The sequence below is a fragment of the Amblyomma mixtum genome, chromosome 5 (genome assembly GCF_055824585.1).
Source record: "Amblyomma mixtum isolate Tamu chromosome 5, ASM5582458v1, whole genome shotgun sequence".
Lineage (NCBI taxonomy): Eukaryota > Metazoa > Arthropoda > Arachnida > Ixodida > Ixodidae > Amblyomma > Amblyomma mixtum.
This window is the reverse complement of record NC_143016.1, coordinates 82,858,843-82,881,099: the sequence shown is the minus strand read 5'-3', so window position 1 is coordinate 82,881,099 and position 22,257 is coordinate 82,858,843. Positions and strand designations below refer to the sequence as shown.

General features: G+C 44.2%; 1 protein-coding gene across 4 annotated transcripts in view; it reads right to left on the bottom strand.

Annotated features, from left to right (window-relative positions):
• The window catches only part of LOC149342839 (neurobeachin-like protein 1), a 91,137-nt gene extending 74,705 nt beyond the window's left edge, over nt 1-16,432 (bottom strand). For 2 of the 4 annotated variants that reach the window (XM_089545336.1, XM_089545338.1), the window contains exons 1-17: nt 16,148-16,432; nt 15,505-15,596; nt 14,402-14,560; nt 13,871-13,952; nt 13,669-13,787; nt 12,817-12,890; nt 11,300-11,388; nt 10,127-10,276; nt 8,018-8,126; nt 7,818-7,924; nt 6,986-7,069; nt 6,693-6,791; nt 3,875-4,118; nt 3,321-3,424; nt 1,827-1,928; nt 1,549-1,667; nt 409-538 (exon numbers count right to left, since the gene is read on the bottom strand). In XM_089545336.1, the coding sequence (XP_089401462.1) occupies nt 409-538; nt 1,549-1,667; nt 1,827-1,928; nt 3,321-3,424; nt 3,875-4,118; nt 6,693-6,791; nt 6,986-7,069; nt 7,818-7,924; nt 8,018-8,126; nt 10,127-10,276; nt 11,300-11,388; nt 12,817-12,890; nt 13,669-13,787; nt 13,871-13,952; nt 14,402-14,560; nt 15,505-15,596; nt 16,148-16,198 (1,914 nt within the window). In that variant the 5' untranslated portion in view covers nt 16,199-16,432. The remainder of the gene's footprint in view (nt 1-408; nt 539-1,548; nt 1,668-1,826; nt 1,929-3,320; nt 3,425-3,874; nt 4,119-6,692; nt 6,792-6,985; nt 7,070-7,817; nt 7,925-8,017; nt 8,127-10,126; nt 10,277-11,299; nt 11,389-12,816; nt 12,891-13,668; nt 13,788-13,870; nt 13,953-14,401; nt 14,561-15,504; nt 15,597-16,147) is intronic. The other 2 variants (XM_089545337.1, XM_089545339.1) reach the window with 2 other exon arrangements.
• Nucleotides 16,433-22,257: the final 5,825 nt, after the last annotated feature.

Genomic DNA, 22,257 nt, shown 5'->3' with positions numbered 1-22,257 from the left:
GTATGAACACTTCTTTATTTTAAAACTATTGCTTGCGGTCTAGTTCAAATCAACAAGCTTACTTTATAGCATCACTTTCATCATATCGCTGCAGAAGTTTTAGGCAGAAAGTGATGACCAATGAAAGCAAGTAAAAATGTAGACAGGACAGGAACTCAGCTGTCTAATAAGCCCACAATTATGTGAAATTTTCTAGAAATAACAAGTTACTTGATGAATTTTTCAGGAAAATAGCACATGTCTGCATGTATATGCACAAAGCTGTTTCTACATTTGGTTGTATATCTTCTGAACAAGCTTCTACCGTGGTATGTGTTCGGCAGATGCAATCTCACTGTAGTCTAACAAAGGAGCAAAGCAGATTTACGCAATGAAAAAACAAGCAAATGAAAAATGAGCCCAACTGACCCATGTCTCATCGTCCAGAGTGATCCCTTCCACAGGAATGGCATAGTAGTCTTTCTTGGTGGAAACAGCAACCACTAGTTTTCCTTGAGCAGTAAAGAATGATTCTAAACTCCCATTGGCGGTCGTAAAGCTGAAATAGTAAAACTTGGTAAGAGTAAGCACCCGACACTAGTTTTAGTACAATCAACTGAAATATTTGGCAAGCTTATTAAAAACCAGTTTTATTGTCAGAGAGTGGGTTCATATATTACATAGGATTGTCATTACACTGATTAGTTAGCTCAATGAACATTACTGCAACACATCAGCTCACAATGGCCACAACGAGAGGTACCCAGGCATTGTATAAAATGCCAATACAATTCTGCAAGAATCGACAGTACCTTCTAGTGTATGTTAACAGCAATAACATGAAGTTTTGTGTGAAACTAGAGAGCAAAGACAACCCACATGTTAATAGAAGCTAACATAGCACATACCGCAAAACTATCAATAAAAATACCTATTTTTCAAGCCAATCCACATCTTAGATGGACATAGTTTTTTTAGATCGTTTTATTGCATGCTCAAAAGAAAAACAAGATCAGACACCAGGACGAAAGTCCTATTATTCCTAAACATTTCAATCCATATAAGGCCGTTGTGTACAATGGACGCTCTGACAGCAAGCTGTGTCGTAGTTTCTCTACAAGAGCAGGTTTCGAAAGTTTCTTTTTTTACTAAATAATCAATTAGAAATCAACAGCAAAACCTCCCATTCTCCTCGTAAAGTAACTACCATTTGCCTAGAGGCCTTTTGACATGAGTATTCATCATATTTTCCTCAACAGACAACAACTTTCTTAAATATGCTAGTTGAAATGAAATTGAGTGACAAGTAGATACTGTATCATTCATGGTATATTTGCTGACGGCTTATGGTAATCAAAGCTTAACCTGCATAAAGTTGCTAACAACAAATGACAAATTCATTCATGCCTACAGTCCAATAGCTATTTAGAGTACTTGAACAACAACTGTGCCTTTTTCCTCTTTACATGCAGAATACAGGGACCAAAGATGCAATCAGGAAATGCATAACCACTAATACTTTTGTCTCAGAAGATGCGTCAATGTGATATCGAGAGAAAAGACTTGAACCTATAGAGCTGCCTTCGGAATGGTGCCTCTTTCCGCACATTCAGTTTTTCAAGCCGCAGCCAAGCATGAAATGCGAACCCGGACCCAGGCCACTTCTTTATGTTTGGAATGACAATTCCCTGCAAGAGAAGTGGGGCAAAGTAGAGATTAGGGGCACTCAGAGTACACACGAAATAAATACAAACCAAGATTTCTCCAATGTCTTAGCTCTATACCGCCCCCCCATAAGAAAGCTACAAAACCGAGTACAATTTCCCCACTGAAGAGAAGACTCTCACCTCGTCTGGATCCCTAAAGTCAAAGAAGTGGCATGCCCCAAGCCAGCCATCACTTTTCACCATGCTGGATAGGGCGTACATTAGTGGCAGTGTGTACTGGTGCTGAAAGGTCAAAGGAGAGGCTCTTTAGCACTTGCAAATACTTACCGCAGCATACTTACAGAATTTTTGAAGCAACACTAGATACAAAAGAGCAAGACACGACCATCACAATGCAACCTGAATGCTTGTTTCTAATTTGGGGACACTCTTTAGCTCTGGCAAAATACTTACCATTGCATACTTACAGATTTTCTGATGCAATGCTAGATACAAAAGAGTACCACATGACCATCACAATGCAACCTGAATGCTTGTTTCTAATTTGGGATTTCCAACTTCAAAGGAAAGGCCCACACTGAATAAAGGCAATCTCGGACAAAGAAAAAAACATGTCGAAAAAGCTCAGTGCTACATCGTCACAGACACAGTATGAACACTAAGGATTGCCACATCAGGTTTCGTCTTTCTCTGCAGTCACTAGTGGCATGGTGTGCAACCTAATCTTGTTCTGTAGTTAAGCTTTGCTTTCAATGCTCTCTTTGCACAGCAAAAGAATTTGCACAATTTTTCCAGTAACAATGCAACTAAGTTTCTTTATTTCGTTGTTACCATATCGTACCATTAATTATGCAGCACTGGCTTGCAAGTTCACTCTTTCACCCATTGCTGACCCCACTTCACTGTACTGCTGCTGCAGAGTTTCTTATTTTCTTTATGTGCAAACTTCCGCATGTGTAACCTTCCTTTCTAACTAGTACCGCATCATTGCACCAATGTTTATCCTTTGCCTGCCCTCATTAATGCATAAACAAATAACCTAATGGGCCAAGAATGATCTAAAGCTTTAAATGCAAAACTGGTTTGGTTGGTTTTGGTTTATGGGGTTTAACGTCTCAAAGCGACTAAGGCTATGAGAGACGCCGTAGTGGAGGGCTCCGGAAATTTTGACCCCCTGGGGTTCTTTAACGTGCACTGACATCGCACAGTACACGGGCCTCTAGAATTTCTCCTCCAAAGAAATTCAACCGCCGCGGCCGGGATCGAACCCACGTCTTTCGGGTCAGCAGCCGAGCACCATAACCCCTGAGCCACCGCGGCGGCAAATGCAAAACTGGACTACTGCTTCAGATATAAACCTTTTTGTAAACTATTTACCACATTTTTCAGTGTATAAGTCGTTTTTTCTCCTGAATTTTTTGTCAACCTGTCTCATACAACAGTGCGACATGTATTACAGCAAAGACGCACCACCGCACGGCATCTTTTGCTATGCCTAGTAGTTATGTTAGAAAAGGAAATCGATGTGTAGAAAGAGCCATTTGCATGGGGGTGCCAACTTGGACACAGATGCGACTCATAGACTGCAAAATATGGTAAGCTAAATTAAGGAGCTTCAAGTCAAACTGCAAAAAGTGACATGCTTCAAAACTTCCAGAAACAACATAAACTTACTTGTTCTCCACAGGAGTTTGGCCGCAAAAGGTGGAAAAGTGCCTTCAGCTCGGATGTGCTTATGGAACATGAACCCAGAGTGACCAGAAACTTCAGCAGCTGCCCTGTTGTCACAAAGAAAAATGCAACGCCAATGAAAGGCTGCTGGCGAGTGTTGGCAACACCCTGACTACTTCTGAGAATTATGAGATGCCAGTTAGGATAGTGGGTACAGAGAAAACAGTAAGGAATGAGCCCGTAAGCATGATGTGATTGGCTTTTGGTTTGGTTTATGGGGTTTAATGTCCCAAAGTGACTCAGGCTATGAGGTACGCCACAGTGGAGGGCTCTGGATAATTTTGACAACCTAGCGTTCTCTAATGCACGCTGACGTCGCACATTACATGGGCCTCTAGCACTTCGCCTTCATCGAAATGCGATCGCCGCGGCTGGGATCGAACCGGCATTTTTCAGGTCAACAAGTGAGCCCCACAACCACTCAACCACCGCAGAGCTGTAACAACTGAAATACCTGCACAGTCATGCCAAAGCTGCAAGGAATCACCAGCCCTTACCGACAGCTTTGCCACCGATTGTGCTGCTCCTGCTCAGCACGTGGATGACCGCTGGGATGACCCCGCCCCGTGCACAGTCCATGCGTGACCTGAGCGACCCTTTCACCATCGAGTCGAGCTGCTCAGCCAGCCAGAGCTGGAGGGCATGCGACTCCAACTGGGGGAGCCAGTGCAGCAGGTGGATCATCAGCTCCAGGTTGCGAAGAGTCGATGTCCCCGTCAGGCGAGGGGTCTCCTCAACTAGCTGCAAGCAGAAAGACCCAAGAAGTTACTACCCCCTACTTTTCATACAACCACCAAGAGATTTTGCGAAGATACTTGAAGAATATTGCTCCAATTCAGGAAATTGATTTTTTTTTTTTGCAGATTTTTCTTTTCATTTTCTTTCTGGTGTTTAGCAACAGACATTGCCCAAACAAGCTTTTTTTTTTTCCACAATTATTTCCCTGTAGGCTGTGATTCCACAACACTGAGTAAGATAGATAGGAGTGCTGACTCTGACACATCACAATGCATTAAGCAGGAACAATTTTGCTACATTAACACCTAGCACATGTCCGATGCTCACAACTGCACTGTACTCTCTCCCTCTGCTCGTCGAACATGGCTTTGTGCACGCTTTCCCCCTTCCGCTATCCCTCTTGCAAAAATAACCACACCGATGTGCCAACTGTCGAAATTGCTGCAAAATGCAATGTTGTGGCGACCAGCAAGCAGACAGCAGACGAAATGGCACCTTTGCACATCACCTGCTAGCTTGGAAATGTACAGGTGGGTTTGGGGTTATCATTCAGTCAGTGCAAAGCCGTTTATTTTCTGAGATAATGCTTTTGCTAACAAGAATTGGCCAATGTGCACACGTTGCAGCCAGCTCTGAAAGAATGCGTGCTCAGAGAAGGAAGCAGCAAGCTCATTTGGCTCGATGTCAGGTTGCTTGCTCACTGCTCATGCGGTTTTTGGGTGTCATCTGCCCATGACCCATGAACATGACTCAACAGGAGTTGCAGACGACACACCCACCCACAAGATGACTGGTATGCAGACGGCACAGCAGAGGCGACAAGCACATGCTGTGCTTGCTGTGCTGTGTTGCGTAAGTAAAGAGTAGGCGGTGAACTGTTTACCGAGGTGCAAACCAGGATCTGATAAAGGAAAAGAAAAAGCCCCCCTGTTTCAGCTGCCATCTGATTGAAAGCTTTTCAAATAATGGAAACCGAACACTCCAAAGACCAACCAAGAGCTAATTTGAAGTAGAGTGTGCGCATAGCATTTAGAGAAGGAAATGGTTTCTCAAAAATAATACAGCAGCTAGAAAGGAACTATATTGCTGAATGAAGACAACTTATAAGCGCAAGAGAAAATTGAACTAAAAGACAAGAAACACGTCTGCATGGGGCGAGCGTACATATCACAGCCGGTGCAATTTGTGAGATGACCTGCAAGACAAACCTGATTTCCAGCGGCTACACGTTAGTGCAGCAACACGAAGCAGATGGCAACTGCGATGCATGCATGCGCTCGCAGAATAAGAGGGAGAAAGCGTCGGGCACCCCGGACCCCAGAACTGCCGGAGCTGCAGCACTGCGGAAGCATTCTGACAGTGCCAAAACCAAATCTGAATGCCACCTATCAGATTGACCACCAAACTTTCTCCAATGCAGCAAAATTGATCCCCTCTATCTTACTCTGTGCTTCACAACAAGGCTGGCATTGAGAAGACATGACACCGTAGTACAGCACGGTTCATTACTGCATTGAGAAACTTAACAGAAGAAATTAAAGTTACCACATAAGAATGCACAAGACAAAGATGATCAATAAAACAGAAGCTGATTAGCCTAGAGACTGTTGTCCGCATTAAGTTAATGCCGCCTGGCCTGCTTCACATAAGAAAGATGCACCTGGTCACGAGGCTTAACGTCAATGCTGAAAAACCACAGTAGCCCAGTATGAAAAGTTACACTATTAACATTCCACATGCATACTAAGCCAACCTAAAAGAAAGTCTGAGCCTGGCGTCACACAGGCCACGAACTGTTTCTGGTTAGGGCCCGATTACACGTCCATCCTGATGAATTGCTGCTACCAGTTACACGCATCAGTTTCACACTGTAGCATTGCATAATCACACACAGCTAGCCTTTGCCTGCCTACCTCACATGGCAGAATTCAAGTACATCTTCAATGAGATTGCCGAGTCTGACACGTTTCCATTTCTGCTTAGCAAGGATCACATAGTATAATAATAAACAAGAGGTGGCCTGGTTTATAGGGTTGAACATCCCAAAGTGACTCAGGCTATGAGAGACAGTGTAGTGGAGGGTTCCGGATAATTTCAACAACCTGGAGTTCTTCAACGAGCACCAACATCGCACAGTACATAGGTTTCTAGCATTACACCTGCATCGATAAGACTGCCACGGCTGGGATTAAAACCCGCACCTTTCGGGTTAGCAGTCGAGCCCCAAACAACTGAGCCACCGTGGTGGCGATGAACAAGAAATGCAAGCTCCTCAGAGACTAGATAAAAACAGAACAGAGCAAAGCCCGGTTGTAGAAGCGAATACTGTCTTGCTCGTTCATATGGTCACATCCATATGGCCACATCTATACAATACTGAGCAAACTGGTGACAGGAAGAATGTATTGGAAATGCTTCACGGAGCTGCAAAGGAAATGCAAAAACTGCATAAGGCAGCTCAAAAGACCACTTAATACACCACCGTCAACAGGCTTCCTTCCCCTCTGTCCAGTCTTACTGTTAGGCCTTTTCCTAAAGCAACATAAGTAGCTACCCTATGCAAGAAAAAAAGCTTACCCATTCCAGAAGTGTTTCCAGTGTGCTCTGCTGAGGCTCCCCCATAGTCTTCAGTGTGCTAATCAAAGTACGATAACCCTGCATGCTTGAGAAGTGCTTCTGCAGGAAAAAAAAGAAGAAGGATTTGCTTTCCACTGACATCACCCAAACACTGAAAAGATATTGTTTTATCTCTAAGCTTCCCATATCCTCATTTACACAATTGCCAGTCAGTCGACCACTACCCTTACAGATACAAAGCGCTCCCTGCTTAGAATGCCTAAACCTTTTTATTTCATGTTCATGCGCCGTACCTTTGCAAAGGGATAGTTGGACAGGAAGACGTGAATAAGCCGTACAGAGGAGGTGGCAATTTTTTGCGCACTGCTGCTCTTTAACTGCAAAGACATGAAAAACATAGCATGGATTATTATTTTGTCCCTGAAGGCCAAACGAACACATAGAAAAACTTGACATATGATTTGCCGCCAATATAGAAAGTTCCCTTTACACATACAAAAAAAAAGGAACACTGAACAGTGAACATACCTTGAAATCTTAGCCTACCAAAACATAACATCAATGAACGTCAACCCCAACTGAGGTTTATATCAAGCACGTCATCAAATAACACCAGTTCGAAATTAATATCAATTTAATATATATATTAAAGGGTATCACATACTCAAGTATCACATACTCAAGAATAATTACAAATTTTTTTCACAAGCCCACGTGATCAGGAATTCAGCAGCCAAGCATGACCTGACATCTGAAAACCTATCTGAATTAAATTTGGTTTGGTTTGGTTTATTGAGGTTTAACGTCCCAAAGCAGCTAAGACTATGAGGGACGCCGTAGTGAAGGGCTTCGGAAATTTCGACCACCTGGGGTTCTTTAACGTGCACTGACATCGCACAGTACACGGGCCTCTGGAATTTCGCCTTCATCGAAATTCAGCCACCGCGGCCGGGATCGAACCCGCGTTTTGCGGGTCAGCAGCCGAGCGCCGTAACCACTGAGCCATCGCGGCAGGGTTGAATTAAATTTTTTTTCAAAGGAAATTGTTCTATGAAGCAGAAACAAGCCTGAATGCAGAAAATAAAGAAAGAGCAACATGAGCAAGCCATAGACAGAAAATCATACTTTGGTTCCATGAAGAGAGCGAATGAGGCGTTCAACCAGTTCGTTGTCGTGAAACACCTTTTTTAAGGCCAAAGTGCAGTTCGATGAAAAGAGCTCTTGCAGACCACCTGCAATGGGTAGAAAATACAAAGGTAAGGTTTTTTTTTTTACCTCATGTCAAGTCATACGAAGTGGCCCAGCATGTTGAAATCGCCTCTTACTCATCATCCACTGAGCGGTGTCCACTTGCGTAGGCCTCTCTTCTTCTGTCATCAGCTTTGACAGGTTCCCCAAGTATTCACGCACGAATGCATTCAGGTCCACCTTTCTCTGCGCCATTACCAAAGTGCAAAACATCTCAATCGCTGCACTCTTCTGCACAACATATTCGGTGCATGCAAAGATTTCAGACTTTCTGGTTGCCAAACAAGAATGTGTAAAGAAAATCATGAAACATCATTTAAGTGACAAAGTGTAATGTATGACAGAATGAAGCAGCTACATTATGTTCCATCTACTGCAAATGTTAATTTGTATGAGGCATTCACAAATCAGTCCCATATGCAGCAGTAAACTTTAGCATGATTTTGCCAATAAGTATAGCAGTATTTATTGCTTTTCTGTCCATAGCTAAGTGTCAGCTATACTAAACATAACACTTTATTGCTGCTAAACTTGAATATTTACTGAGCAGTACCCTATCATTAAAACTAGTGAACTATACTATTGCTTTTCACAGCCTTACTGCCAAAGAATAGCACAACAGGCACAAAACCAGTTAGCTATACTATTCAAATTTCAGATTACATAAAACCAGCTGCAGCAACAATTTTCACTGCATGCTCCTGAAGTGTGGCTGAGAGAAAGGAATGATCTCAACAAAGACCTATTAAAACAGAAAACACCAAGCCATGGATCCTTTGACATTAAAAGATGATTAATGACTTTTATTATCTTTAGTTCTCATATGGTTGGACTCATCTCCAATCAGATAATTGGACAATCAAAAAAGTGCAAAAAATGTCACTATATTCTGCAGCTGATAGTTAATGTAAGCATGAAATCTTTCTAAGGGCAGCCCAGCACCACCTACAGCTGCACGAAGAAACTCGGTTCCGTCATATCCATGGTCAATGCAAATTCCTACTGGAACGCCCACAGTGGACTGACAGTGCATCGCGTCCAACTCCTACTTACAACCTGTCACTTCTATGTCACCACTGGGCCACCACTTTATGCCACCACTCTATGCCATCACACCATGCCAAAGCTCTATATCAAAACTCCGTGCCACCGCTCCGTGCCACCGCTCCATGCCACCACTCCATGCCACCACTCCATGCCACCGCTCCATGCCACCGCTCCATGCCACCGCTTTACGCCACCGATCCATGCCACCAATCCATGCCAATGCTCCATGCCACCGCTTTACGCCACCGATCCATGCCAATGCTCCATGCCAACACTCCATGCCACCGCTCCATGCCACCGCTCCATGCCACCGCTTTACGCCACCGCTTTACGCCACCAATCCATGCCACCAATCCATGCCAATGCTCCATGCCACCGCTTTACGCCACCGATCCATGCCAATGCTCCATGCCACCTCTCCATGCCACCGCTCCATGCCACCGCTCCATGCCACCGCTTTACGCCACCGATCCATGCCACCAATCCATGCCAATGCTCCATGCCACCGCTTTACGCCACCGATCCATTCCAATGCTCCATGCCAATGCTCCATGCCAATGCTCCATGCCAATGCTCCATGCCAATGCTCCATGCCAACGCTCCATGCCAACGCTACATGCCACCGCTCCATGCCAACGCTACATGCCACCGCTCCATGCCAACGCTACATGCCACCGCTCCACGCCACCGATCCACGCCACCGATCCACGCCACCGATCCATGCCACCGATCCATGCCACCGATCCATGCCACCGATCCATGCCACCGATCCATGCCAACACTCCATGCCAACACTCCATGCCAACACTCCATGCCAACACTCCATCCCAACACTCCATGCCAACACTCCATGCCGATACTCCACACCAACACTCTGTGCCAACCTTCTTTGCCATTTCCACACCATTTTGATGGCCCTGATAAAGACATATATTGCATTGCTCTGGTTTTTCAAATTCACCCTGCTATGTCTGCAAAACACTTTCTCCAAGCATACTAAGCTTAGTAAGCCAGAAATCGAGTGCCTTGTAGCACCTAGCTAATATGCCCATATCTCACTTGATGGCGTCCGCTTTATAATTTAGCACCTGAATTGAAAAGGATTTTACCAGAAATAGAAACATAGGAAAAGTGCTCACTGCTTCCGGCGGGGAGGCACAGAGGGTGACGATACCCTGGAGAATGCACCGAACCGCCGTCATCTTCACCTCCAGGGGGCACTCCAGCTCACGCAGTCGGTGAAACAGGATTTCTACTGTGTTCTGGTTTATTGCCACTTGAGCATTGTGCTGCATCAATAAAGTAACCAGTGGCACAGCAATAGATCAGACACACATGGGCTGTCAGCCTGGTCTTCTGACAAAGCAGTCCAACATTCAAACAAATTATGTGCACACAGCTCTGTAACCGACGAAATTAAACTGATCATAAGCCTATGCCATACTGTCCACAGCAAGCACGTGAAAGCACAATAACGAGAGAAACGAAAAGTTTGTAGAATGAGAACCCTGTTCAACATACAAACGTGTACATATGCACAAACACAGGGTGTCCCACTTGACTAAAGAAAGGTGATAAGAGAGCTCGTGCAATCTGCAGAAGTGACATTTGAAAAGATGTTGGTGCAATCGCTTTGATGTTGACTAACTAGCAATTAAATGATCATGAATGATCATGATCATTTATCAATGCAGTGACTTTAACTGTTGACGACAGGCAACAAACATTACGACTGATCTTCACAGTGACTACACCATGAGACATTGACGCTTCATAGCTTTTTATCATAGTTTGTGTGTATGTGTAGCAAATTCAAGTGTTAAGCCAATCTATATTAGTTAGTAAACAAATGATGTAGCCTCATTATTTTATTCACAAGCACATTTACACAACGCTACAGTGAAGTATAAATACTGTTGCAGCAAAAAGAATGCATGTATGTGCGTAAATGTGCCTATTCACTTACACAAAACCTCGACAGGTGACACGCAAATAAATACGCTATATATGTCTTGAGTAAAAACTCAGTAAAACTCGTTCTGCTCACTATGCAGAGCATAATGCTTACTCACTCTAGGTCAAGACCAATAAAGGAATGCAAAGGTGCTCGATTAGGTTAAGCTTTGCCCTCACTGCTGTATCAATAGGAAGTCAAACCAAAGCAGTAGTGAACTTCCTTGTCAAACACTTACGTCCACCATCTGCAAAAGTGAAGTTTAAAGTGATGTGAAAGCTTGTCAGCAAATGTGCTTTTTGACGGCGTAAGTAGCATTTGTTTGTATCACAAAAGTTAGTTACACAAGGACACTCACCTGCGCTCCACAAATAATCGCACCAAAAACATGAATGAGCTTCATCTGTATTGAGGCAGGTAAAAAGCAGGGCTTTGAGGAGAGGCAATCTAGGAGAACAAGAGAACAAAGAAAGCATCATCATTCAATCCGCACAATATTGCAGCATCCCCAACAAAGAAGCAGCCTAGCTCAAAAAATATTCAACACTGAATTCTATTCCCTGTGGAAGAAAAAAAAGAAAGGGAGCATGACTGCTAATAATATAGTTACCTAGTTTTGATTAGAAAGAAGCCAACAGCCACAGAAACCAAGGGGCACAGGGGATTTTTAATTAATTTATTTATTTTGTGGTGTTGATCAATTTAGAATATTACTGAATATGTTATCGCTTAAAGCTAATTGATTAGAAAAGCAGAAGAAAAAACAACCACAGCTAATTTTAGTTCAGCCTCGTGGTCAGAGTAACTGCAACTTTACTTTCAACTGTGTAGGACATATTAATGACACGCTACACAAAGCAAGCGTTTTAAGCTGTTGCTAACATTAGATGCACTTACATTAAAAAAAATGTAGAGGCTGATTATCTTAAAGGGCTAAAGTAACTTGAAGGAAAAAGTGCAACGATGCAAAAATGCACTGAACAGGCATAAATTGCCTATGTAATTATACCAGCACAAGAGCCGGACAAGGACACCATGTTGCTGCCACCACACTTTCCATGATTCCTGCTGCCAATGCCACAGCCCAATTGCCATGACAGATCTGTCACCAGTGCTTCTTTTTAGTTACACCTATACGAACAAATCTAACAAGCTTAAGCAAATGAAGGTATGAGAAAGATTTGTAAATGGTTGAACTTTCCTGCCATTTTGTAGAATCAGCCGTACGCACCCTACAGAAGCAAGTGGAATAATTATATTCTGCAATCATACTGGAAGTTGACCCCCTCAAACTCAAAATTTCTGTGTTACACTGACAGCTAGCACATCCCTTCATTAAAAGCTGCATATGAGTACAAATTGAAGTAAGTGACATAATAAAAGGAGTGTGTCTCAGTGGAATACGCCTAGCCTTTCATGACAGAAGCCCAGCCTCTCATGATACATGAAGAAGCACAGCATCCCGCACAGAACAACTCAGATCGCAACAAGAAGCGGCCGTTGCCTGTATCTGTGCTATGCGCAAGTAGCGCTAAAGTGAAAGTCAAACAAGTCTAAAAAAGGTTCTTGTCCAATTCCTTGCAATATGCAAACCACAGTTCATAATTATTATAACAACCTCGCAGAACGGTACTTCACTATCCATTCATATCACCTGTAACAACAGAACAACTCTCCTTTTCACCAGCACCAAATAGAAATCTGGTTGGCATTTAAGTATAATGTCACAATGAGCCAATTCCAAATGCTACAATATTCAATCCTTCTTTGTTATACAAAACAATTTTTACTTTAAAAGTGAGCATTCACATGAAATGTATATTTTCATTTGATATAAATTATACAAAATGTTTTAAATGGCATATAAAAGCTCACCATAGAAAAATGGGATCACTTCAAGATGAAGATGCGATGGGCTAACTTTATATTTCGTTGACTCCAAGGGCACCCTGAAAGAAATGTATGTGTTTGTTATTACAAAAACCAAACTACATTTGCTCATTATAGCTTTGCAGGCATTAAACAGATCATCTGGCTATTCTGAAGTGGAAACATGATGTGAACGGTGGGACCGGATCAGCCTATAATACCAAGACATGCAGGATAAAAGGGCACTATTTAAATGTACCACTAATAATAATGTTAATCCTCGTTCGAAATTCTTTGCATGGGCGAGTCAATGACATCATGCAGCTCCCAATGTCATGACACTTCACAACTGTGCTAGCGCATTTCTTTCATTTCTATTGCTTTCCTTTTTGTATATCTGTCTTCCTAGACTGCTACATCATTCTAGCTTTCTTGCAGAAGTCATTTATAAGCATAAATGGCACAAGAGCTGGCCCATTAAATACATTATGCTGGCCAGGTGTCAAAAACTGCAGTGCCTCAGGTAACGTTCCACATCCAAAAAACAGTGTTCCACAAAAGTTTTAGTGGTCATCGTTCACTGAAAAAATATTCACCACTTCTCTAACAGGCAGTACGCCTGAAAGCTTCAAGTGTTTAAGACAAAGCATGACCAATACGAAAAAAAAATTTCAGCATTGAAATAAATGTCTTCCAACAGTGACAAGCCCCAGTCCCTACTCTTCTCTCACAACATCAAACTTAGAGTGTGCCTTTATAACATAATTTAGCAAGTTTATTCAGTAAGGAAATGAACGCGTGTGTAGAAAACACTATCCAGCTACACGGCTACCCACACAATTGGGAGCTTGAACTTACTTGGCGCACATCTTCTGCCAGATGAGATGTGGGTCATATAGAACTTCGAGAAAGATGAGCACGGAGAGGAGGAAGCCAGTTGTGTTCTGGTCATTTGCATCTTTTGAGTGTTGAGTGTACTGAAGAGAACAAAATGGAGTAAAAGGCAACTTGTGCAACACCGGTTACAACTGTTCTGGAAAAAAAGATATGAGTACCCTACCTGGTTGGCAACAGCTGATGAAATCACAATAACAAGAGGCACTGCTTCGCTAGTTGAAACAAATGGAATGTTGCTGAAGTTGCTATGAGAAGAAGAAAAAAAACAGGAGGACTGTTGAAGCTGTAGACCCTGCACAAATGACTGGCTAGACAACTGGACAACACGAATAAGTTACTAATGCAAGGTAAGCAGAAACATGCAAAGTTTTAGGTTAAGTGGCAGTCTTTGATAACTAACAGATAGCACCTGATTTTCAAGGGCTGAACGTAACCAGAGTAAAAAGGCCAAGCACTACAAAAATACTGCTGCACTTGATATTACCACATGATTTCAAAACGGAAACTGTTAGGAGAAGGCAAAGACAAATAAACTTCAGTAAACCATGATTCTCCTTCACGAGTTTCCTGACCTGGAAAATTGATAGCAAAACCTCTGATAACAATGGAGTCAGGTGGCATTCAGATAAATTTATCCACTTCACTAGTGTTATGTACAGGAAGCAAGTGACATAAAAGGGGAAATAATGCATACCGTGACAGTATGCTGAGCACTTGAACAGCCACGACGGCTTTCTGTACCGTTTCAACAGTGACACCCGTGTTGCAGTCATCGCTACACTCCCTCAGGTACGACTCCACCACTTGAAGGAATCCTTCAGGCAGGTCTATCAAGTGAGGGCTTGTAGCGGACCTTTGAGAAATCAAGGTGACACAAAATGTGATCATTATGACCCAAGATGGCACACAGATATTCAACAATGAAAACGGTGAAATTATGGTGAAGAATGAGCAAGAACAGGGGCCTGGAAACAAACCAATGACTGCACAATATCAAGCATTAAAAGCAAAGAAATGTGCCATGCACCACAGCATCTGCATACATTTCCTTCCCTCAGGTGTTTCACCTCAGGAATTTTATGCCAATAACATGCATAAAAAGAGTGCTCTGAAATCTCAATTCATATGTTTCATTTGTTTTCAAGTTTGCATAGCAGCACTCACTGAAAAACCAGCTGTGCAGCAACATTTAATGAAAAATACACAAAAGATAGCTTTTTATAACAGGCCTTTAGAAAGAGCTCTAAGACGCATATGGGCATTCAGAGTTCACAGACACTTGAGGCCTTGTAATAAAATTGGTAGCATAACGAATACATGGACTTTTCACAGTAAGCGTTAAATCAGCAACAGTTCATTGTCATGGAGATACAAAATCATACCAGCATGCCCTATAAGGTTGTGTGCAAGAAAAGAGAAAGCAAGATACCTCAAAGCTGTAGAGCTTGTGGAACACTCTGTTATCAAGATGGCGTTGAGTCCACAATTACTCATGTGTTGTCAAGCCAACAGCTCACTTAGATAGCCTTTTAAGAGCCTCTATCGCAGCAAAGCACCAAGCAAAAACGCAAAGGTGGTTTTCGCCACAACCGCATAGGTAGAGCAGTGCAATGCATGCAAGGCTATGTGATTTGGCAGAAACCAAACACTCCTAATAATGAAAGGTATACGATTGCTTTTAACAAAGATCTTTTGCTTCGGCGGAGAGATCAAAAGTGCTTGTCCCAATTATGGCTTTGTTGGGCATGCGAAACGGGACAGAGCTTTAGGGCTTCAGAAAAACGCACAGGTCGTTACCTGCTTGGGTTAGCTGGGAAATCTGTCTTCAAGCAGTCTCCGTACTGACGTCGAAACTCCACCATGTACTCCGACAGTGTGGTGGAATTCCGCTGCGGAACATGAGATCGTCGGGTGAGGGGAGCGGTACAGCCAGTCTTTCAAGACAGCGTGAAATAAGGAAGGCTTTCACATGTATTACAAGTACGGTTTCAGATGCGGGTACACGATACGTTCCAGGCGATTACTGTCCAAGACATGATCTTCGATCTCAGCACCTCCAGCTACAGCCGGTTAAAATGTCTGCGTTCAAGGATCGTTGGCACCCACCCACTTGATCAGCAATTCTAATGCACGAAATCAGTCTAAAATATTACGACTTACGGGGCTACTTCAGTTTATTCTTGTTACCGTGACGCAGTTCACGTTTGTTTAACAGAGCGCTTCCAGATTGCGTAAGTTGCCTGGAGGAAGTGTAACATTCCGGTGCGGCAGTCACGAAAACAAAACAGAACAGGTGGAGTCGCAAAGGTATCTCAAAGCCGATTGCTCTGAAAACAGCTCACAACAGCCCAGCCAAAATCGCTGGCGTCTGCTCAAGTGTACCCTGAAGCGCTCTCGTACAGTGTTTAGTGTAGAGTAAAGGAACTGTAAACATTGCTACCTTGATTTGGTAGGCACTCCATAGGGCTTCGAGGGCTTCCTTCGCTGACATTTTAGCAACGAGACCGCATCGCTGCCGGAGCTGCGGGTAGGTTCATACAGCCGCAGGACGGTGCAGCCTTAAAGCACGTGGATTTGTCAAGATTCACAAGCTCGTTATCACCCTTCAGGAACAGTGGAACCAGCCATTGCGGGTCGGAGACTGCACTAACAAGCCCACACACGGATATGTAAAACGTCATGTCAGGTAGGCAGCATAGTACGACGGGGCCAGCGCCAGCGCTACCGCATGGTTGCAGTTACTGCCATATTCGCCAGGTGCCGCCGCCAACATCACACCTTTTAGTGTGATTTGTCACAATGGCGTTAGGTGACGCTTGCTGTCCACTTGGTGTTCGAGACTGTCGGACACCCCGCGTTTTCTTGAATGACAGATGAGCGCGTTGGCGCACTGTTGCAAGAGGCGTATTCTTGACACCTTCGAAGACAGGTGATAAGATGGATGTTACAGACAAGAATGGAGGCTAGAGACACTTCAGCCGGTTGCGCTAACAATAGAAACGCGAGACTAGCCACCCCACCTCAGTCTGGTGAAATTTATCATTAGCAAGCTCTGAAAGATAAAAATAAAGATATGCTACGTTTTTTATTTTTTCCGCAATAATTTTGCGACTTTCCTAGGTCCATGCAATTTTTGTTACAGTTTAGTACCTTGCGAATGGGCGTGTATTCATTTTACGCTTCAGAATTAAGGGATGCGAATTAATTAGTTACTTATGGAGGTAAACAAAATGAACCAATGATGACCTTTTCAAGCTGGCTGCTTCTTTTTCTCTTTTGAATAACGAAAATAAAATAAATCTTAGCCGATTAGATTTCATGTTTAATAGGTCTCTAATTTTTAGATGACCGTGCAAAATTATTCGGAAATTTTAACTGCCATGAATACCGTGTCGACACCAACCAAGCCACACCATAAATGCCGTTGGAGTTTTACTCTGCGGTGCTATACACCTAATGCCATTTTTTTAACTGTTTGCTAGCCGCCTTAATTAGTATAGCAAAAACTGCCTCCTAAATACCACGTTAAATGACACTTCGCTGTGGTCTAGTTTACCTCAAAGGGATCTACGACACGGGATACTCGGTTCTGCTAGAATTTGGAAACATCAGTTAGGCTATCTGGTGCAGAGTCTAGAACGTGATGAAAAAATAGAGTATTGGAATGCGAGTGAAAAGTGTCACACATAAAAGGGCTCAATGTAGAAGAAAGTGCTGCGTCCCCTATTCTTGTGTCTCGTGTCAACGTGCTTTTTTATCATATTCACTAGACTGCAATTGGCCATTTCGCCGTATTGTTTCCCTTATACTTCGTGTTTTCTCTATCAGCCACTGGTCAATTTTCCCTGCACGGCAGTTCGTTTAAAGTCACTTCGAAACTATATATTTCCCTTCGATGACTGGCGTGAAAAACATACTGCACGCCTACATATCTGGGAGGCTATTCAAATTCATACTGCCCCGGTCTAGAGGCACTGCGAATTAACGTTTTTCATAACCACCACCCACACCCAGATTCCGTACGTACCAACTGCTACCCGAAGCTGGTTTCACTGCTTAACACTAATGTTGCGCAGTGAAGAGTGTAACCAATCATGAAAAAAAATAATTAGCTGTGGTTCAATCCGGCTGAACGTAATAAGATGAGCGAAAGCTCTGTTAAACTTTATTGTATATCGATTCATTGTATTTACACACTGTACCAGACGAATCGTATGGTCGGAGAGCCTCCGGCTTGGCTCTTCGCTAACCATCGGCGAAACGCTCTCATGGATGGTTGGTGCCCTGCTCAAAGTAGACGCACGAGCAGCCTCGGCTGCTCGTTTCCGCTCTCGTCTAGCACGCTCACTTTCCCGTTTCTTCTCAAGCCTAGTTTCGTGCTCCTCTTCCGTTCCAGCTTGTAATCGGGCACGTTGTCTTGCTCTCTCTTTTGCCAATCCAATCTGACGCCATTCCGTATCGTAAAGATCATCAGATTCCGCTTGACAGCGACGATACATCGTCGAAGCACTAGTTCCGACACGTTGCTCATCTATGGCTTTATGTGAAGGTAAGCACACGCTTTTATATAGGGAACGGCGCGTCTCGCGATTTTTGACAGTTGCGAGTGTGCTGTGAGCACCCGTATACGCAGCAGTGGCGAAGCGGAGCGAGTCACGTGATTCGATAGTTGCGAGGTGAGCGAGCGCCCTCGGCTAAACGCGCGTAGCTGTGGCGAGGCGTGACGAGTCACGTGGCATGACGTCAGAGCCGAGCCTCCTGGACCAAGGATCGACCACGGCGCCCAGTGACCCGTAAGGGTCACGAACACCAATTTATTTACAATAAAGTTTTTTCCATCCATCCATCCATCCATCCATCCATCCATCCATCCATCCATCCATCCATCCATCCATCCATCCATCCATCCATCCATCCATCCATCCATCCATCCATCCATCCATCCATCCATCCATCCATCCGCTCCTTCTGGTTTGAAGGTCAAATTTCATAGCCACATGACCTTCAGCCTTGCACGGGAGGAGTAGAGCTTTCGCTATAAAACTTTTGTGCACCATCTTCTCTCGGATGGGGAAAAGAAGTGAAAGCGGCAGCTGCGTAGTATCCCCCGCCTCGGCAAAAGTACCTAGGCGTCATTGACGACAAACTCACCTGGCGGCCTCACATTTACCATGTCGCAGTGAAAGGGGCTCGTGCCGTGGGCATGTCACGTAGGTTGTGCAGTCACCGGTACGGTATGCGCAGGGATGTGCTGCTAATGATTTACATAATGTATGTCAGGCCCATTTTAGAATTGGGCTTTGTGTTGTTTTCAGGCTCGGCTACACACAAACTTCGTCCTCTCATCCTTTTGGAGAGGGAAGAGCTTTGGATGTGCCTTGGCATCCCCCAAATTTGTGGTTATCAATGTGCTGTACCTTGAAGCCCGTATTCCCCCTCTCTTATCTCGATTTCACTTTCTAAATATGCAGACTTACCTCAGAATCTATGAATCACATTTTCACCGTTCGCAAAGTATTTTCTGTTGGCAGCCGACCTTTTTTGGTGCTCACTAGCCTCGTTTTCATGCCCCACAGGTTGTGCTTGTGCAAAGACTACTTGAGACTTTAAACGGGCAAATTTACAACATCTTTCCAGGGTTAAGCTGTGGGTCCTCTGTCCGCAATGTTTTCGACATTTCCCCCCAAAATGCAGAACTTTTACCACCCCGTATTCTAAATGGACAATTAGAAGATCATTTAATCTATATCTACAAATATTGCAATAGCAACCGACGCCTTGCAATGCAATGAAAAGGCAGGAGTGGGAATTTTCTGTCCGCATTTAGACTGGTCCTTTTCACTGCGCCTTCTGGATTTCATACCTTTTTTTCAAGCAGAGTTTCTGGTAGTAGTACTACTTGCTCTACGCAAGCTAGGCCCTTCTATTTCTGCAGTGACAGTCATTACCGATGCTTTATCTTTGTGTTCGTCCCTCCCATCGCATATTGACTGTCCCACTTTAAGCACTTTTTTTTCCCCCTGCTTTCTTCGCATTTGAGCCTTGTGCCTTTAATGTCACAGCAGCGTGAGAGTAAATGAGATCGCTGATAACCGCGCAAAGGCTTCCCTAGGCGGCTCATGTTTCCTATCATCCTGGCTACAGCGTATATCACAGCACCTGGGTTTCGGCGACGTGCGTTATTAAGCGCGCAAGACACAGCACTTTTAACATCGGCGGAATATCAACATCTGCGGTATTTCTGGAGCAAGAAAGTTTGTCCATATCGACAGCTTGAAGTATCTCTGACGAGGTTGCGCTGCCGTATCCCTCCTCTAAAGTTCTATCTACACAGGTCTAGTTTGGCGCTATCTCCCCTCTGTGCATTTTGCAGTGAGCCTGAATATATCGATTATTTTTGTCTTCATTGTCGCCGTTTCACCTCGTTGAGAAGAGGATGAGCCCTTGCAGCATATTGGCCTTAGTTTGAGCAGCCCGCTCTTGATCATTTGGAACCACCACACTTGGGTTCAGCCACAGGTCTATTTGTGCAGCTGTTCACAATTTCTTGCTGGAATGTCATCGACTGCATTGATAAATGTTACAATATTTTCTTTTCTATTAATAAATTCTTCCTTTTTTTCTCTCTCTCTCTTTTTCATCCAAACTCTTAACTCTTGTCCCTGCACTCCTTGAGGTAGAATTCACCGGTGTTGCTCTCCCGCGTGTTTTGTTTTGTTTTGTTTTTTTTTTGCCTTTATTATGCACAGGTGAATAACACCCTCTGCCTCCCGATTCTTGGCTGATTCCCCAGTGTGGGTATTCGCCATTTTTTTGAAAGGCTAACAACAACAACAACAAGAAAAGCGCCAATTTCGCACTCGTCGCTCAGTCCCGGGCTTCCAAATAATTTCGCACATATCCCAGCGGCGGCACACGAGACTATAGCCAATAACAGAAATCCTTGCGGGAACGTGACTTGCGATCGCTTCTGTGCATGGTTTCAGCGGAGAATCTGCCGACACTCGCTTAGTCATGGCTAAATCTTGGTAGTAGTACAGTTATACCTCGTTATAGCGAAGTCGAAGCGGGCCTACGATTTTTTCGTTATAGCCGTTGTTTCAATACAGCCGTAATAAATTACCTTGGCCGCACCTGTCGTATGTCAGCGGTCCAAGACGTAAGATATATAGATGCGAAAATGCGAAACGCACTGGACGTCAGCGGTCAGGTAAAGTACCGCTCACTCCCCTCCAAACCGGGCCTGCGATTACACCGTCTTCTATCAGCCGAGCGGTGAAGCCTCGAAGGCGAAAACAAAGACCTACATGAACTATCTCGTTGCCATAGAAACCGAGTGCTGTCGCCGGGCGCTTGTTTCTTGGCGTTAGGTGAGCCGCACACTTTTGAGCGCAACCATGTCGTACACGGGCGGTAAGCATTTCTTTTTGCTTTTTTGGAGCGCGAGCACTAGACGGGGCGCGCAGAGGCGGCCTGTGGGAGCATATCATGGAGGGAGGAAAGAACTCAGGAGAGGCGATTACGTCACATTTTTGAAGCCGGCTCCCCTCTGCTCCCCCCCTCCCTACTTGGCAGCCATCTCGGAGCGCTTGCGCATGCGCAGCAGGCATTGCAGCAGACGACGCCGTTGCGCCCAGCGTTACTATTGGCTGCGCCATCGGCCAAAGACTCCCAGAAGTCCTTGTGAAAGCGCGTGATTTCCTGCACACTTTTTGGTGTGCGGCTCGGATAGTGTGGGCCTCTCCTGAGTTTTCCTTCCTAGACGGAGGGGCGGCGGCGAACGAACGAGCCTACGGTCGAGTGAACAAAAGAAAGAATGGGAGTACGCAAGGTGAGAGTTACTGCTTTGTCATCAAGGCGCCAGTTCTACACCTGTGTAACAGGTTCAAATAACGCGCGAAAACGAACCGCTCAGCGAATCGTCATCTCGTGCTGCTATATACAGAAACTATATGCACTCTAAACATGAATAAACCTGCAAGGGTGTAAAAAGAGAGTAAGCTGTCCTCTAGAGCACTCCCTTTGAATGGCAGGGTATGCGGCCAAAGTCGCGGAGTACTGTGCTTATATGGAATGTTTACTTTTGGCTGCAGAGGAAAATCCCAATTTAAAAACAATAACTTGATGCTGCTAGCAATGAGAGGAGGCTTTTAAACGTGTAACAAGAGGTTTTGAGGTTAGCAAATAGAGGCGATTGAAACCCCGGTTAAAATTATCATAACTTCTAGAACTTGGCATATTTCGAAGAGGGAATTGGTTTCCGTTGTCAACCGTAAATATTGCGCATATTTAGTTATAGAAATTTATCCCAGGGTTTGGGCAGCATGGATTTCCCCTAAAAAGGCGCACTACAGGAAATCTTACTTTCTTTTCATTCCTAAATAGGCTAATTCATGTTTTAGAATGTAGGAGACTGCGGCGCGGGCCGCTCTGTCCCTATCTGCATATATCTCCTACCTTCCACTTCGCTTCCACTTCGCATGGATGTTACCATATGCCACATGGCGCTGAACACTCAAAATCACCGCGGGAATTTCTAATGTTCAGTCC